We start from the raw sequence: 17,828 nt of genomic DNA, 5'->3' as shown, positions 1-17,828 counted from the left end.
GCCAAATTATATATATACTATATATTTTTAAATGAATCATTCAATAATTTCATAACAAAACTTGATATGAACTGCATGTAACTGACACTTATGAGTCATGATGGAAAGTCCAAAACACTGCTTGTTTTGGCCTCATCTCATGAGGAAATTTAAATCATGTAGAAGGATGTGCTGTAGGTGTTATGTAGGCGACGATCAGACTCCTCTTTGGAACAGACCTGTTCCACTGTGCTCCTGACCAAGCAGGTAAACAAACAAAAAAAACAAACCTTGGCCATGCTGTGATTCCCCCAGGCAGAACAGCACACAGTGGCCTTATGATTTGATTGGACAGCAGGGCGCCACCTCTACATGACAAGACCCTTTTTATACTGTCATGCCACAGCAGAATAAGAAGCTGGAATAAGAAGTGTGTCGATTTAGAGCTGCGAACTGCCTGGCCGAGTCCAATTCAACAACGAGAAAGAAATACTGAACACGCTGACGACAATGAATCGCCAAACTGCCAGTCTTGATCTGTGTGGTTCTGCTGCTCAGTGCATGTGAGTAATCTGCTTGATTTTTGTTTTTTTTTCTGCAAATGTTTAGGCTGACATTGTTTAATTAATTTAAAACTGACAATTAAAGAAGGAAACTAGATGATTGTGCCTAATAACTGACATTACCAAATAACTTTGCTGCATCCATTTTATTTTCCTCCTAAACCTAGGTGAACTGGAAGGAGCACCGTATCGGGATTGTTCAGTACTATTAGGGTTCTGTGCAAGGTCTGCAGACTGCAGGTACCATTACTATGATGTTATTGTATGTTCTCATTACGCTTCCTTCTCATAAACTTCCTTCAAGTCCCTTACAATACACATTTCCAAATATTTTAAAGACCCAGTTACAGTTTTTTTTTTTTATGTATATAGCACAATCTCTTTCTTTACTTACTATATCTCTGTAGGCTACATTGATTGACGGTAATGTTGAGAAAGTGTTTAAGCGACAAAACTAACACAAGTGGCAAGCAATAATAACAGTAATCAAGTTTATTTCCTCAGCTGATTATATCAGGCAATACCCTCAGACCCCACACTCAAATTCAGTTTTGCCATTTATTTTAGAAAAAAACCCCATCAATTTCCAAACCTTGTTCAAAGAGAGATATGCAGACAGTTATAACACATTCTGCACACCGGCATATATAATCTCATAGGATGTCAGTAATTGTGTGAGGGGCGTCAGTGCTATGAGTCGTCTCCGTCTCCTCGGCTGATCTGGACCACAGTCTTCCCTCGGGCGTGGCCCTCCTCCACCTTCTGGAAGGCCTGGGGAACCTGGGAGAAGGGGAACTGCTCCTCCACCACTGCCCGGATCTGGGGAACAGATACAGAAAGGAGGAGAAGGATGAGGTCACAGGGTTTGTCGAGGCAGAAAGCTTCGGGTCTCCCCAACTTTCACAAGTGACAAATTCAGTGAGGGAAGCCACGCTCGGTAGATGTGATTTCCTTCAGAAGGTGAAAAACATCTGGAGTGTTTCGTAGTTGTATGTGAACCAGCCTTACCTGTCCCGCATCCACCATTTCACTTATGTCGTCCAGTGCGGGGCCATTAGGTGCGAAGAAGCCCCAGCGGTAGTGAACTCCCTTAGTCAGGTGCTGGAAGAAACCGGATGAGTGAAAAAAGGCATGAAGAGGGACTAAACAGATAACTTCACTTCATAACTTTGTCTCATTTGCTTTGTGTGTGAGATGGAAAAATAAAAGGAAAATTCAACAAAAAATAAAAACAATATTATGTGATGCACACTATGAAGCAGTAGATTGAGTGGCAGTTTTCTAGCCACACCATGAAAACACCATGAAACCATAAATACCGGTGGCGTAGTTAATAATCAAGAACGGGGACACAGCCCACTTTCAGTCTCTGTCCCCATTCAGCCTGGGTGGGATTCCCGGGAAGCCGCTACAAAAGGGAAAATGACTTGTCTCCGTCCTTTGTTGCGTTTGTGTGTGTGTGTGTGTGTGTGTGTGTGTGTGTGTGTGTGTGTGTGTGTGTGTCTGTGTAGGGGTTTTAGGTATAAAGGAGTTACTTAACATGTTGCCTTCAGGCCCATTTGGAAACGAGGACACTTTGACTGCTGAACCAGTTGTCGGCGCTCTAGTTTTCCTTTTAGTTTCAAACGTATGTGTGTGTGTGTGTGTGTGTGTGTGTGTGTGTGTGTGTGTGTGTGAAAAAGGAGCCGTGAAAGCTGGAGGTGTGTATCGCTGCTTCCTGTCTATGAACCCACAGCGGTACATCCCTCTCCCATTCTTTTCTGCTTTCACTCGTCAATATCCTGCTGTGCATGCGTCTTTCTTTACATTATGTATGCATGTACTGCACATTATACTCCATGTCCCGTACACACCGAAGCAAGACATTTGGCACCAATAGAAGCTTGTCTTGGGCCCAAACAGTTACACAGTCGGTGTTGATTAAACTCAACACTACGCCAGTGTTTATTTAAGTTCACACCCATCATTCAACACTTTAGATAGATACTCATATCGGCTCTATGAGTGAGCAAACACATTTCCAATCAACACTTGTCAGCTCAAATTAATTGCCACTGACAAATCAACACTTACTAACACTGGATAATTTGCTGTGCATCTTGGGTCAAAGCAACCAAGCCCATGTTGCTCTCTTCCTGTAAAAGGTCAAGCCATTTCAATTCCCAATAAGTGTGAATCTTTGCTGTGTCAGTCTGGATATCTCCCAATTTATCTGATTGCAGAGACAGTATGAGTGCTAGCAGAGGACAATGCTGTTGTAACCTGGAGCCTCCCAGTGGGAGAGCGCCTCTCCCTTTCTTACTGAAATGACTGTACCTACAGTCTCTGCAGCACAAGCTCTGACCGTAAGGAAAAACACACAAAAAACAGCTGAGCGCTCCACAATTGAATGGTGTCCGCTTTGTTGTCTCAGCGCCTGGAGGTGTGGTGTGTGTTTGTGTGTGTGTGTGTGTGTGTGTGTATGAGTTGGGTGTGGGTGTATGTAGGCCATTCAGGTGTCCAGTGTGTGTGTGTGTGTGTGTGTGTGTGCTGGAAAGAAGGCGCCATGAAGGCATCGCAGCAGATGACACAGTATCCTCTCTGGTTACACTTGGAAAGAGGAGATTTGTGCAGGAGGTGCTAGTGAGTACGACACCGTACACGGATGGTTGTTCGTTTAAAGCCTGTATTCAAATGATACGTACAGTATGGAAAGTAAGAAACGGCCAACTCTTTCCCCAAGATCTGCATATTTATCACTCTCTCTTTCAACCCCGGGGCAAACCCCTCGGTTAAAGACAGTCACCTCACTCTGCATTTAGTGGGGAAGAAAAAAACACAATAGGGCAAGTGTATCTGGGGCTGCCCCGCGCCATTAGAACCCTCCATCCGCACTCCTTTTCTTACTTCCGTTTCTATTTCGTGAGTACTTCTAGTTGAGCTTTACATGAAAAACGAAAAAAGTCACGATGAAATGAAATACGACTTTTTCACCTGGTTGGGTAAATTCTCCACATCGTACCGTACACCCATTTAACAATAAATGGCAAAATGTTATATAAAATGTGTATTTTCTCATATTTTTCTATCCAAACCATATTACTTTGACTTCCTGGAAATCGGCATGTTTCTAGCAAATGACTTCAGCAGTAGGGGCAACATGGTACACCGGTGTATTTTTGGGCGTTCGCCCCCGAAAACCCTTTCCTCTTCCCTAAAACAACATGGGCTGCGTGGCTGGAAGTGATTAATTGAATAATCCATAATTTGTGACAGCTCTGTGTGATGCACAGAGCAAGTCTGAAGTTTCAAACAACAGTCCCTCCTCGAGTTGTTTCCGCCACCAACATCCTGTTTCAACCAGAAATTCGCCGAATTATGGAGGCAACACGCCATCCAACTGCCATTTCCTTGTGACTTAAAATACACATGATGCAGAAATGCATCTGAGATCATTTGCAAATTAAAAGGAAGTTTATGTCACTTCCCCCTCTAAGTACAAGTGGGGTGCATTTGAGTGAATCAGTGCATTACGCCACAATATGTGCCTTTTATAATCAACTTGACTAATGAAATAAGGCCTAAAAATTTGCCTTTGAGTTTAACCAAATACTTAACCAAAAAGGAAGGCGAGGTGGAAGTTTTTTGTCCACTTGCTGAAACCCCAAGTAATGAAATAATATTGTTTTTTCCAACAGCGTACTGTAGAAAAAGACACTCCCTGAACCACAGGCAGACACCTTGAAGTAAGTACATACTGTGGATTCTGTGGTCGAGAGTCGAGTGGAAACACAGAGGTGGTGACAGCGATGCACAGATGTGACACACACACACACACACACACACACACACACACACACACACCGCAAATGCACTGCACCAACCAGAGATATGTGCTGCAGTCACTGTGGCCGCGCTGACAGGATGCCAGAGTTAAGAATACAAGCTCAGGGTGTGTGTGTGTGTGTGTGTGTGTGTGCGTGGTAAAGGGTGTTATATTTTACCTTATATGACTATATCAGAGCATAGGCTGCATTGATGAAGTGACAGTTTAGGAAGGATAATTTAATCTGGGCCACACTGGCTCAGATTTGAAATGGTAGCCTGGTCCAAAGTGATCATTGATCATTACTACTTTTAAATGATTTAACTCATGATGTTTTTAACTATTCTGCAGTCAAATATGATGCTACAATATGGGGTGTGCACTTCATACTATGCACTTTAGTGACACAGAGTTATATTGTATGTAATTCATAGTATGTACTTTATCTTGATATGTGCATGTCACCTGAGGATTGTTGACAACAAAGCACTGAAACCCTGAAACTTTATTGCTGCACACTATGCATTTGATTTTATTAGTTTTACCATGTGATATGATTGTGTGCTGAATGTTGAAATAAATGTTGAAATAATGAAATAAATGTTGCAACTGTTTTTAAGATGGAAAACAAATTGCCTCAATGACAACCTTAACGTTTTGTAATCTAATCTGTTCACACTACCAGCCGCAGTAGTCAAAGTTACTGGAACACAACGTATCATCACATCTGTGGTGTTGAGAATGAACAGTTTCCTTTCTCATCCGACGTGAAATGAATAGATATTTTTTACACCGCTCACTCCGACACAGATCAGTTGTGTAATCGGTTATTTCTCACATATGTAGAGGTATACCATCGTGTTTCTGTGTCCGTCCACCAAGATGCAACTGTTCAAGAGAGCCATGATGCAACATCAGAAAAACAGAGTGTCTGTGGGGCCGTGGAACAAAAGTGAATCCACTTCAAGCACCGTCTTTATACTGGTTATGATTACTCAGGCCAGTAGGAGTTATAAAGGGCCAAGTCATTGTTGCTGTCCTGTGACCTAACTAACTGAACTGAGTGTTTTTGCAGGCCAATACTGATACCGATATTTTTGGACTGACACTGCCAATAGCTGATATTTTGTGCTGATATCCAATATCTTTAGATTTGACCATTTTTGTACCAAAAATTCAAAAAAGATGTTTTTTTCAGTGTTTCTCTGAGAATTCTTTTTCTTGTTAGGGTGGAAAAGCCCGAAACAGCATTTAGACCATGGGACTCTCCACTGAAACTCCATCGGAACCTACAATAATATTACTCCTCCTCTTCTTCCGACTACGACTAAGAATAATAAGAATAATAAGAATGATAATAACAACCACATATTCATGCATACTTGTGTGGAATTTAATCAAAATGGTGCATAAGAACCAGCGTGATCAATGCTACAATAAATATGTAATCAAACTGCTTCATACCCATCATATTCCAGGTGGATGACACTGACTGGCCAATATGTGATTTTTAATAAAAGGCCAATATCAGCCCAATACATCAGCAAACCAATACATCGGTCTATCGCCGTGGTTACCTTGAGGGCCTTGGTGGCCACGGTGACGCCGGTCTGCAGCATGCCGTCAGCGATGCCCAGCAAGTCAGTGTTCTGCAGGAATGGAGTTACAAGGGTGATGTACTTGGCGCCGCTCCAGGGCTTGAGCAGGCCCAGCGCCCACTGCTCCGTGGCCCCGCCCACATTATCCAGGATCAGGTCAAACCTTGTGACGAGCGTGGGGGGTGGGGGGGGGGGGGGAGAAGAGACACACAAACAGCCAGAGATGACAAAAGGGCACGGAGACGGAGGGAGATTGAGCATAACAGAAAAAGTAAATGAGAGAAAGAGAGGTGTAGGAGTGGGAAAGGAAAGGATGAGTGGGCAGACAGACATATGAAGTGGGGAGACAGAAAGTTGGGTGTGAACACGTTCATTAGAAAGGCTGAAGGGCTTGGTTTTCCCACACTAATGAGAAGGCTGCAGCTATTGTGTTTCCCAGTCATTGATACACACACACCAACTCCAATCCAACACCTACCAGAATGAAAAATGAGTAGAGGTGTGAGACAGAGAGAGAGAGAGAGAGAGAGAGAGAGAGAGAGAGAGAGAGAGAGAGAGAGAGAGAGAGAGAGAGAGAGAGAGAGAGAGAGAGAGTGTGTGGTATGTGTGTGTGTGTGGTTTTTTTTCACTCACTTCTCCAGTGCGCCGAGTGGCACCTCAACAGGTCCGGCAGTGTAGTCCACCACATGGTCCGCCCCCAGCCCCCTTACCAGCTGCTCGGCATTCTGGGAGCAGGTCACAGTCACATGGGCCCCCCACGCCTTCAGCATCTGGCCACAACATTATCATGTAAATAAATGACAAAAGACATTTTCTCTTCAATCATGACTGCATTTAATGAATATATCCTGTATCACTGTGGCTACAGAACATGACATGATTGTTCCTATCAGTATTAGTGGAATGTATGAATATTATAAAATTTAAAATAAATTGACTTTTCTTGATGACTTGAAATGACTTCTGAACTTTTTGCAATTGGTTTTCAAACAATTTTATATAACAAATACAAAAACAATATTATTTGTTGTCATCCAGAGTTTTAGGCAAGTGCCCATAGCATTTATTATTGAGATCAAATGTTGCATCTGTGTAATGTGAGCTATTCAGGTCATCCAATAAGGTGTGGTGGAACACTTTGAAACCCCGGGTCATAAGGGTGTATTAAATAGAACCCATCACATTTTATGGAGCAGAATTTATACAACACCATTGTTCCTCTGGTGCTTTGTGTTCTCCATTATCTAAACACTGCTGTTGTTTCTTCTATGGCCACTGGTTGCATCATGCTCTTATACAAGTGGGAATATGTATTCATTTGTAGTGTGACACTTTAATTCCTCTACCTTGACCAGCATCATCATCATCCTCCTCCTCCTCATCAGTACCTGTATAGAGAATGTTCCCACTCCTCCGGATCCTCCGAGGATCAAAATCCTACGAGGAAGAGGAAAAAAAAAAAAAGACATGCAAATGTGCCAACAAAAGTATCCATTCGGTCATCTACAGTATTGTCAGTCTGAATCTCCCTCAATAGGATTCATTTCAGTTGAACTCGGGGCTTCGGTGTGTAAAGGCGGAGTCTGAGCCGCTGCCAGGAGGCCGGAGAATGTCCTCCAAGTGCTCATTACCAGCCGGGCCAGCAGAGGCTAAGCCCAGGGGGGAGCAGAGCAGGATAATGGGCTAGATCAAAGACAGGGAGCTTCTTTGGGATGGATGGGGAAGAATAACAAGCGGAAGGAGACAAGGTGGCCTCATATTGCGTGTGTGTGTGTGTGTGTGTGTGTGTGTGTGTGTGGGTGCAGCACTGTATAATCCCTGCTCCCTCACCGTTTCTTGGCACAGTTGTCCTTAGCGAGCCCACCCGTGTTGACCAGCGCCGACCAGGCAGTGGCCGCCACGTACGGGACGGCCGCCGCCTCCGCGTGACTCAGCGACTTCGGTTTACGGGACACCTGTCCTCGACACAATTACAATAGTAGCGGTTAATAATAATAGCAGCGCCCCCCCCTGCCGCCCGCCCAAAACGCCCCCCACATAAAAGCAAACACACCTCTCACTGTTTGAAAGCGGCCGAGTCATTATGAAAAAAGCGGCTCGGTGCCAGCTCCAAGCTGTGCTCGCTGTCTGCCCGCCCAATTACTCCAGATTTAGGAGATGCTCTCACGTAAAATGGTCCTAATGAATTGGTTTTTCATTAACGCGCTTCAGTGAGCAGCAGCACCCTGCCAAGTTAGACCTGCAGGTTTCCCTTAAAAGTCTGAAGGCAAAAATCTAGGAACAACCATGATATGCTTAAACTGATATGCTTTACTTCTGCTTGTACCCAGATAGTTGACTTTCACATACAAGGAAAGGGGATGAAATTACACTTTTGACACACACAGATAAGAGCTAACCTAACTAGTTAAATTGAACAAATTACAGAAGACATAAAACAAGCCATAACAACATTAGCCATAAGGCAGCAATGTACTACAGGAGTCCGACAGCTGAACAGTACCTCATTGGCACTCAACACCACAAACTCTGCCAAGCTGCCCTGCTTCCATGGTGGGATAGCTGCCCACACCTGAGGGAGACAAACAATAACAGAATATTCATTAACTAAAGACAGAAACACTTCAACCACTCAGAAAAAGGGCAGAAGGCACATAATTCTGCTTCAAAATGTTCTCAGCCTCCCTCCCCATACAGTAGGTTTATATTGTTCTAATACAATGAGATTGTATTTCACTGTACAGTAATGTATCGGCCCTTCGGCCCAAAGCAGCGCAGTTACGCAACCTGGTACAATGAGTCGCTCTACATTTCAGTGCTGCTTAGATTAGTCAACAAAAGTGTGGAGAGAGGAGACGGAAAGCAGGCAGCGTCCCTCTGTCAAGTCTTTTCTGAGTGGGAGATTGACATATGACTTCATGACAGGCCCATTTAGAGGCCCAGCTGGTCTTCATCCAAACACACACACACACACACACACACACACACACACATATACCTGTATATGTGTGTGCAAGTCAAGGTTATTATGGTAAACTGAGACAAAAACTAAAAAACTACTACAACTACCAAACCCCACACTGAAAACTATCTAAAACTAAACTGAAATTGAAATAAAAATTGAAAACTCCCTTTCAAAATGAATGAAACAAATGAAAAATCCCAAACTATGAAAACCCTGGTGCAAGTGCATGCTTACATACACATACACACTCAGCATCCACTTATAGGAACAACTCTGGCCTCCAAGACAGCAGATTTTTTGGCGGCACATTCATGCTGCACTGTCATATTCCTGGAACCATTTTGAGAAGATGGAGCATCATCCTGTCTTTGACTTTATTAATTCATGCTTGCAGCAGTAGGGTATACTGAAAAAGCCGCAGGATTTTACATCAGTATCATTAAGATCATAAAACATGGACATAAAAAGGACACTTTTGTACACGTGAAACAAGACAAAAAGAGCTGTTCAAAGTGATAAAAAACAGTAAATAAATTTGAGACCTTATCCTGCTGGAAGTTTCCATTTGACAAAGGACAGGGATGCACCTGGTCAGCTGCAACGTTTAGGTACTCTGTGGTGTTCAAATGATGCTTAAAGGCCCAGCTGCATGTTCTGAGATGCCCTTCTGCACACCACTGTTGTCCCGACTTGGCATTTGCGTGCTTGTGGCCTGCCGGTTTACTTGAACAAGTCACGCCATTCTCCTCTGACCTTTCTCACCAACGAGGCGTTTTCGCCCACTGCTTCTGCCGCTGGAGGTTTTGTGTTTACGGCACGCTGTCTGCATGTTTCATACTCAAACTTTATTCATACCTGACTCACTGTCTGGGGGAGCAGGCTTTTGGCGTGCCTAATAAAGTGGATACCGAGTGTATATGCACACATCTCTCCACTCCTTCTCCCCTCCATTTACCTCATCCCCCTCTTTGAAGTACTTCACATCCAGGCCGCATTCCATGACGACCCCGGACACGTCCCTCCCCAGGATGAGAGGGAACTCGCTGCCCGTCTGCTTGATATTCAGTGGGTCTCTCTTCATGGACAGTGTGGCAGCACCATAACCACCTGCGTGGGTGAGATGAGCAAAAGTGAAAGAGGAGAGATGCCGATAGAGACAGAGATGATGCAACTGTATATTGAAATTGGTAATTTTGCCTTTACACTGTATAAGATACGATCTAGCTAATGCAATTTGGGTTTTGATGCCCCATACTGTCCATCTGCACGCTAACCCACTGCCTCCGTAAAGATCTCAGTGGTTTAATTAATTTTGACTTTAACACCAAACCACAGTGCAGTGGAAAATTATAGACCTTCAACATCAAACCACAATTCTTTTTTTTTTTTTAAGCTGGGCTATGTGCTCACATGTCAGACTTCATTACTAGATAGTGAGCTACCATTTGCTCTATTCACTGGCATTATCATCAGAATGAATTTATCATTGCCAGTAAAGTCTCTTGCATTTTTCTTAATGTCAGCCTATAGGCTTAAATATTAGCTACATACCATTCATACTTTCCAGGGCCTAGTTTCCCAAATGAGTCTTAACAGTGGGATCAAGGCATTGGATGAAGGTGACTTTAGATGCCAAGATGTTTCTGTCAAATACAGACATGACTTGTTCTAGTGCAAATGGTATTCTGCTGTGAAGATGCAGACAATTTCAGTAAGTTCAATACAATCTGGCAAGATATGTCACCCACCTCTCATACTGACATCGAGGGGGTTCAGTCCTGCTGCGTGCACTTTGACAATGACCTCATTGGGGTAGTGGATGATGGGGAAGCTGGCGTTTTTAGTGAACCGCAAGACATCATTGCCTCCATATTTATCGATGACCCAAGCAGGCATAATAGTCATGCGACTGCGGGTAGTGCTGAACAGTCTTGTCTGGCTGCCATGCCTAGAAACTGATGTGTTTACACTAGGTGCTTTACTGAGATAAGACAACCACCTGCTGCACACTAACTGTCTCAGAGAACTCATCATTCAACTCTCGAAAGACTAACAACTGTCAAAGAAAATGCTGCACCTGGAAATCAGTAGTAATGCATTTTGCACTCGTTTTAAGCAGGGCAATCCGAACTGTACAGCCAGTTACGTTAGAGCAAGTCATATAAATCACGATTTATGACAAGTGAATATTAACATTTTCATCTCATGCTAACAGATCTATTCATCTCGACAAATGCACTGATTCCAAGTCATTTCACACACTGTGGAAGAACAAATGAAGTCAACTTAGCTCTGTTCCTTAGCGTGCCCCTTACTCGTGTGACGTCGCGGACAGGGCTCGGCGCCTCCACCAATCAGAGCGCGGTTTTCTCAACAGCTGTCCAATCACTGAGCGCGATGTTCGACGCGAGCTCAGCGAAACAAACATGGCAGCCCACTAGTGCTCCTCACACTGCACGAAGGTTGCTGTCAGTTTGAAAGGTTGTCACCGAAAACTATTGTAAATATGCTCAGCCTGACAATAAGGGAGGTTAGTACGACGGTTGCTTGTTTTACGACCTTATTTTTCCAATGTTTTTGTTTTACGTAATACGTTAGGCGTTTCATATTGTAGCCAGGTTGCTAACTTTAGCTTTAGGATAACTTGCACAAATGATTATTTTCCTCCGTAACAGGCTATAACCAATGTTTGTTATTGTCCGTTACTCTTGTCTGGTTGTCTTCCCTTCAGTATAGTCAGGGAAACTGTATAGTTGAAGGAAAATAGTAGAAAATATGAGCATGAGTCAGAAAGTGCACGAGTCCCTTGCAGAAACAAGGTGACATAGCTTCATGTGCTTCATCACTCCTCCCCAGGTGTCTCTGGCACTGAGGGAGGGAAGGATCTCACCGACAGAGCTGTGCAGGAAATGTCTGCACCGCATCAGGAAGACTCAGCACCTGAACGCTTACATCACCGTGACAGAAGAGCTGGCACTGAAGCAGGCACAAGAGGCGGAGAGCAGGCTGCTGCAAGGTGTGGGGATATGTGTGTGTGTGTGTTTCCAGTTTTGTGTAGAGTCATAGGTGTTAACTGTTTGATGTTTTCTTCTCCTCAGGTGCTCCAAAAGGCCCTCTAGATGGAATCCCCTTTGCTGTCAAGGACAACTTCTGCACAGAGAATATCAAGACCACATGTGCTTCCAGGATGCTCCAAGGTCAGCAAAAGATACCATGTCTCATATTTCCCTCCATATACTGTATCTATACCATTAGAACTGATGATGACAATGTTCCCTTACTACTGCTACAGACTACAAACCGCCATACAATGCTACGGTGGTCCAGAAGCTCCTTGAGCAGGGGGCTGTTCTCATGGGGAAGACCAACATGGATGAGTTTGCTATGGGGTAAGAAGATCACAATAGCTCTCAACATACAGCATTTATTTTGGTAACATCCAGTTCCAAATCCAAATTTGAATTTTAAGTTGCTTTATAAAGCTGTTATTCCTATGTTTCTGTTCTCCCCAGTGCTGGCAGTACTGACGGGGCCTTCGGTCCGGTGAGGAACCCCTGGAGCTACGCTGCTCCCTACAGAGACCAGATGAGGACGGAGCCAGACTCTGACTGGGTCGTCACTGGAGGAAGTTCAGGAGGAAGCGCTGCGGCCGTGGCGTCACTCACCAGCTTCCTGTACGTGAGACAGTGTCAGATCCCACAACTGTTGCAAAGAAATAGAATAAAAAAACTTTACATTTTTGATAGATTGCAGTCAAAAATGTATTTGCAAATGGAAAACAAAGGCATTTTGACTTGTTTTATGTTGCATAGGACATCTTTTGATACCCCCCAAGTGACAAGAGCAGTATAAGATGTATATTACAGCATAATTAAATAGCATGTTGCAGTAGCACAAGTCATAATATGTTAGTACAACAAATTAGGAACCGTCTCCCATGTCCCAAGTGAAACCCTTTAACCCTTGGTGTCCTCCTGGCAGGGCTTTGGGTTCGGACACAGGCGGTTCTACCCGTAACCCAGGAGCACTGTGCGGTGTCGTGGCCCTGAAGCCCACCTACGGCCTGGTGTCCCGGCACGGCCTCATCCCCCTGGTCAACTCCATGGACGTGCCAGGCATCATGACCCGGAGTGTCAGCGATGCAGCCACTGTCTTGGGTAGGAAACTGGTGGCAGGTTCTCCTTTTCATTGCCTAATTTCCAAGCAAGTTTTCTACATAGCACAAGGGGTAGTGACACAAGATTGTGGTAAAAACATGCAACATCGCATGCGGGTCAGTTCCGCACTGTTAGGCAATGGTTCTGTGGAGTTTACCTGGGAGTTTGTTAATGTGTCACACAGGCGTCCTCCAAGGCCTTGATGTTAGAGATTCAACAACAGTCCCTAGTCCCTCATCACCTCCAGAGCTGCCTGAAGACTTTGATGTCAAAAACATCTGTCTAGGCATTCCTAAGGTGAGCTCATCTGTATATTAAATCATTATTTTCCATCTATTAGCACACATTGGATACCTTATTTCCCTGCCCAGTCTGGCAGAATATATTTTTTCACAGACCACAAGCATTTCATACATTAGATTTAAGGTTTAGTTATATCCAATATGCCTGAATGTTTCCTTTCCACTTTTCACTGTCTGATAAAGCAGAAACACATTCAGTTTGTAAAGCTGCTTGTCTGATCTCTCTATGCGGGTCAGGAGTACCACGCCCCGGGGCTGTCCCAGGAGACGCTCGCACAGTGGAGTCGTGTTGCGGACATGTTTGAGAGGGCGGGGGCGCGGGTGGAGCAGGTGTCCCTCCCCCACACCCAGCACTCCATTGTCTGCTACCACGTCCTGTGCCACGCTGAGGTGGCGTCTAACATGGCCCGATTTGACGGCCTACAGTACGGTAAGGACCAGTCTGTGTTAAAGGTACTGCGTGTAGCTGTTTACATTGTGTGTTACTGGGTCAGATTCTGCAGGGAATCTGCTGGATTGCTTTACGGCAGGCAGGGAGATTGCTTTATGGCATAAACAGGAAGAGGGTGCTGGTCTTCCAGCGCAAATGGAGCCAAAGCTTTTAGAGCTTCTTGCAATTGCAGATGGCATAATGAGTGAAAGACCAATGGGGGGAATAAAACACTATCAGTTATCAGCTCCTTCTTGCTCTTCAATACAAATGCACACACAGCAACGCTGAGGAGGCGAACAAGTAGCAAACTCTTAGCGCCAGAATACGATCATGTTTATGGGAAATGTGGTCTTTAATATTGAGAAGCACTAGCACCAACAATACCACTGGAGTGCGACAGAGGCTACCAATCGTCCTGACCATGATCTCATTTGTTATTCGATAATTATAATTATACCATTATACCAACTTCACAGAGAAGGAGCCAAAGTAGATCTAACTGATCCACAATCAGTCATACAACAGAATGATGTTAACACAAACTTAAGGAAGCAATTCAAAACACAAGACACCAATAGCAAGTTTTAGCAAGACATAGCAGCCTATCTAACCTACCCGGCACCACCAGCCTTAGACCGTCAATGCATACAAGGAAAAACTGCCAACTGCCTTATTAGGAAAATATGGAGGAGACCAAGTCAAAGAAGGATCCCCCACCGGGACGGCTGAGCATGCAATAGATGCCAGGACAAAGAGTGGAATGGACATTAACATGGATAATGACAATGACATAAGAAAGCAGATGAGTCAAAGAGAAACATGATGCAGAGTAGTCTGTCTTTCTTGGATCACTTGATCCGGTCTGGCTCAAGGGAATATCATCTAACCCAAACAGACTAAAACAAACTGGGAGGATTATAATGATGCTTGACTCATGCCTGCTTGTTTGAATATCAGAAGACAATGATGCTGATGACCTTGTTGACTTCTGTCCCGTCTCTGCCAGGCCACCGTAGCGAGGTGGACAGATCGACGGAGGCCATGTACGCCTCCACCCGTCACGAGGGCTTCAACGACGTGGTGAGAGGGCGGATCCTGTCCGGGAACTACTTCCTGCTCAGACAGTAAGGTCCTTCTCACGCTAGTCACACGATCTGTCGCCGAATTCAAAGCACTTAATAGTTGAGAGCTTGAGTGTCTCTTTATTGCTTTGACCTTTTGTCTGCTGTCAGATCTCTACTGTCATGGGAACATGACAAAGAGGAGAGGTGAGGGCGTTTATACTGTAATATGCAGGACTTGCAGATTCGGTTATTTGCCAGGCGGCCCTTCACGAGATTCAAGAGAAAAATAAAATTGTACGGCGGGGGTCGAATAAGCTGTTGACGCTCGTTTTCCCAGGAACTACCAGCACTACTTCGTGAAGGCGCAGCAGGTTCGCCGGCTGATCGCGGACGATTTCGAGCGCGTGTTCCGGTCGGGCGTGGACGCGCTGCTGACGCCCGCCACTCTGGCCGACGCGGCGCGCTACGCCGACTTCACACAGGAAGACAACCGAACGCGCAGCGCCCAGGAAGACGTCTTCACCCAGCCTGTCAACATGGCAGGTACAGAGAGACAGCTGTATTAAGCGTGCGTGTACAGGATGGGAACGTGTGTATGAACGGATACGCTCATACTACACACGCACGCACACACACTCCCATATGTTATTTTTCCCTCATCCATTCACAAAGGCACACTGAACAAACGTCATCATGAGATTAAATAGAGAAGTGAGTGTTTCAGTGAGCAAAGGCAGTTCTTTAAAAGTTATGTTCACTTTGTAAATCAGCCAGGAGAAAATTCCTAACTTTCCAGTCAACCCATTGCAATTTCAGTTTAGATAAAAGTTTCCCTCAACACAGCTGATCCTTAATGGGGGGTGTTTCAGTTTGAGGGCAGTTAAAGTTTCACCCACCTTTTATCGCTCTCCAAACTAACCTTTAAATAACCTTGAGATCCTAATCTCTGCTTTTCCTTGAACTCTCTTTCAACTCCCCTTTTTTTTTTTTGTTGTTGTCGTAGGTCTCCCTGCCGTTTCTGTGCCAACCGCTTTATCAAGCCGGGGCCTTCCCATTGGCCTACAGCTTATAGGCCCCGCCCTCCAAGACAGGAAGCTTCTTGCTGTAGCCCAATGGATGGAGCGGAGGGTTGGGTTTCCCTCCATCAGTGACCATGGAGACTCCAGCGAGAGGAGAAGTGACACGGGTGTGACCAAAAGGGAGCAGACTTCAGCTGTGTGAAGAGAGCTACAGGCTAAAGGAACTATTGACAAAGTCACTAAACACAGGCACACTTATTAGACTTATGATGCAATCATGATGGACATGTATTGCCTGTAAAATGCCTTTTCTGGAGTTTCATCACTGACATGCCCACAAACAGTGACCACAAACAACAAACTTTCATCCACTGACTATTTTAAAACATGCATCATATTTGGAAGGAGATGACATCCACCCATGGCATGTGCTACTGTGTTTGTGACCCTAGGGTGATGTCATTAAATAAATGCCGGGAAGTCGGGTAGATTATCTTGTGACTGATATTCTATTTTTTTATCAAACGTCCGTGTTCAGACGTTGTTTTGGAGAGGAGGGAGGGTTCTCTTTGCTCTGTCTTATCAGTTTCTGTGTAGCCTTGAAGTTCTTGAACCTGCTTTACACACACACACATTCACCACTGAAAACCTGCTGTCTGCCTAAATGGTTTACTTCTTGAATGAAAAAGAACCTTTCAGAGGCTCTGGAACCACATGTTTCTTTGTGCTGCAGTGGGTGCATTAAAATAGTTTTTGATGGGTTTTCAAGTTGTTTTTTCAGTCATTCACCAGGAGTTGGTGCTCTGTTTGTTAGCGCCTATCAGTGTAATATGATACATGAATAGGTGATGTGAGACGAGGAGAGGTTTTCCCCTTGTTTCCCCCTTGTCTCAGGATCTAGATTTTCCACACTTTAAGTTCTCTGATAGCTGAAAAAACATATATAGATATATAGAATATGCCATATGCATGGTTATGCTTTGCTTCAACTTTGCCAGGGCTTCTGCTTTTTTGTTTTTTCAATTTAGAAGCTTCAAATGACTTTCCAGGTCTCCTTCATACACGTTCACATGTAGTTTCATGCAGTACCCAGGAGAGGGTTGTGAGGAGGCTGTCTGGCCTCATATGTACCATATCAAGGCACACACTGCTGTTAAGCATTGTCCATATAACATCAGATCCCAAGTCAGCTTGCTCTCCCCAAGCTTGGAGAGGGACATGCAGCAAATCTGATCTAAAACAAATCCCATTCTGGTGAAGATACTGAGTATTGAAGTACTGAATATTTCATGCAGATGTTACAAAATTAAAAACGTTAAATGCATATCTTTATGCGTGTGCTGTACGCGTGGGTGTGAATGTGTATGTGTGTGTGTGTGTGTGTGTGTGTGTGTGTGAGTAAAACACACTGCTGAATTTCCAATGTAAAAGTCGGGTAGCTACTTTGCATGATTCAAACACAAGCTCTAAAAACATCATGGCTCCAGGTGACACTTTTTCTGAAATACTAAGATTGACGGCATTAAAGCACTGCACTCAACTCAAGTGAAATGAATCCACTCAGCCAATTAAGGCATTGGACACAAGCCTAAACTGAGGCGTCACACTGTGTGCTTACAGAGCCCACAATAACCCCTGCTCTCCACTGACTCCAGTTCAGCCTAATCCTGACCCAGGGAATCTGCACTCGCTCCCGATTTCTCTCACGCTACCCGCCGCGATGATTCAGCGCTTTTCGAAAAACTGAACTCAAATATTTACATGCAGGAACATCACTTATTTTATTATGTTTGCATTAATGTGGTGTGTTTGTTCGTGCGACAGCTCGGTCGGCCGCCCTTGCCTGTGCAAAACGCATGGGTATGTGGATTAAATGATAATGCAGTGTCTAATGTTGATATGGGGATGGATGGCTGGAACTTTGATGAATTGATACTGACACT

At 44.4% G+C, this 17,828-nt stretch overlaps 2 protein-coding genes across 4 annotated transcripts; one reads left to right on the top strand and one right to left on the bottom strand.

Annotated features, from left to right (window-relative positions):
- Positions 1-1,051: 1,051 nt before the first annotated feature.
- Positions 1,052-11,217, bottom strand: rtn4ip1 (reticulon 4 interacting protein 1). Of its 3 annotated transcripts, XM_071520111.1 has the most exons (10): positions 10,904-11,217; positions 10,659-10,858; positions 9,866-10,017; positions 8,449-8,517; positions 7,776-7,900; positions 7,334-7,382; positions 6,579-6,715; positions 5,925-6,108; positions 1,551-1,643; positions 1,052-1,361 (listed from the first exon to the last, which is right to left on the bottom strand). In XM_071520111.1, exons 1-10 carry the CDS (start codon positions 10,942-10,944, stop codon positions 1,233-1,235), a joined length of 1,179 nt encoding a protein of 392 aa, XP_071376212.1. In that variant the 5' UTR covers positions 10,945-11,217; the 3' UTR covers positions 1,052-1,232. The 3 variants fall into 3 exon arrangements, with proteins under 3 accessions (XP_071376212.1, XP_071376211.1, XP_071376213.1); XM_071520110.1 differs by having other exon boundaries at positions 10,659-11,217; XM_071520112.1 differs by lacking the exons at positions 10,659-10,858; positions 10,904-11,217 and adding an exon at positions 10,462-10,497.
- A 99-nt stretch (positions 11,218-11,316) lies between these two features.
- qrsl1 (glutaminyl-tRNA amidotransferase subunit QRSL1) lies at positions 11,317-16,619 on the top strand. Its single transcript, XM_071520108.1, has 11 exons — positions 11,317-11,440; positions 11,767-11,926; positions 12,009-12,107; positions 12,203-12,299; positions 12,423-12,584; positions 12,892-13,067; positions 13,252-13,364; positions 13,607-13,799; positions 14,809-14,926; positions 15,204-15,409; positions 15,870-16,619. The coding sequence occupies exons 1-11, from the start codon at positions 11,417-11,419 to the stop codon at positions 16,085-16,087; spliced, it is 1,566 nt and encodes a 521-aa protein (XP_071376209.1). The 5' UTR covers positions 11,317-11,416; the 3' UTR covers positions 16,088-16,619.
- The last annotated feature ends 1,209 nt before the right edge of the window (positions 16,620-17,828 follow it).

This window comes from Centroberyx affinis, unplaced genomic scaffold (genome assembly GCF_046629955.1).
Source record: "Centroberyx affinis isolate AG114_WGS23_722 - 3 ecotype Tasmania unplaced genomic scaffold, CSIRO-AGI_Caff_v1 ptg000767l_1, whole genome shotgun sequence".
NCBI classification, from domain to species: Eukaryota; Metazoa; Chordata; class Actinopteri; order Beryciformes; family Berycidae; genus Centroberyx; species Centroberyx affinis.
The sequence above is the reverse complement of the archived record's forward strand: the minus strand, read 5'-3'. Positions and strand labels throughout refer to the sequence as shown.

Bases quoted from the DNA above. Each gene is read 5' to 3' on its own strand.
- rtn4ip1 (XM_071520110.1), bottom strand. From the start codon at position 10,944: ATGATGAGTTCTCTGAGACAGTTAGTGTGCAGCAGGTGGTTGTCTTAT. The intron at 8,518-9,865 runs GTAAATGGAGGG...TGTCTCCCTCAG, and splicing joins ACTTCAAAGAGGGGGATGAG to GTGTGGGCAGCTATCCCACC. The intron at 6,716-7,333 runs GTACTGATGAGG...TGTTGTGGCCAG, and splicing joins TGGGAACATTCTCTATACAG to ATGCTGAAGGCGTGGGGGGC.
- qrsl1 (XM_071520108.1), top strand. From the start codon at position 11,417: ATGCTCAGCCTGACAATAAGGGAG. The intron at 11,441-11,766 runs GTTAGTACGACG...ACTCCTCCCCAG, and splicing joins TCAGCCTGACAATAAGGGAG to GTGTCTCTGGCACTGAGGGA. The intron at 12,108-12,202 runs GTCAGCAAAAGA...CTACTGCTACAG, and splicing joins TGCTTCCAGGATGCTCCAAG to ACTACAAACCGCCATACAAT.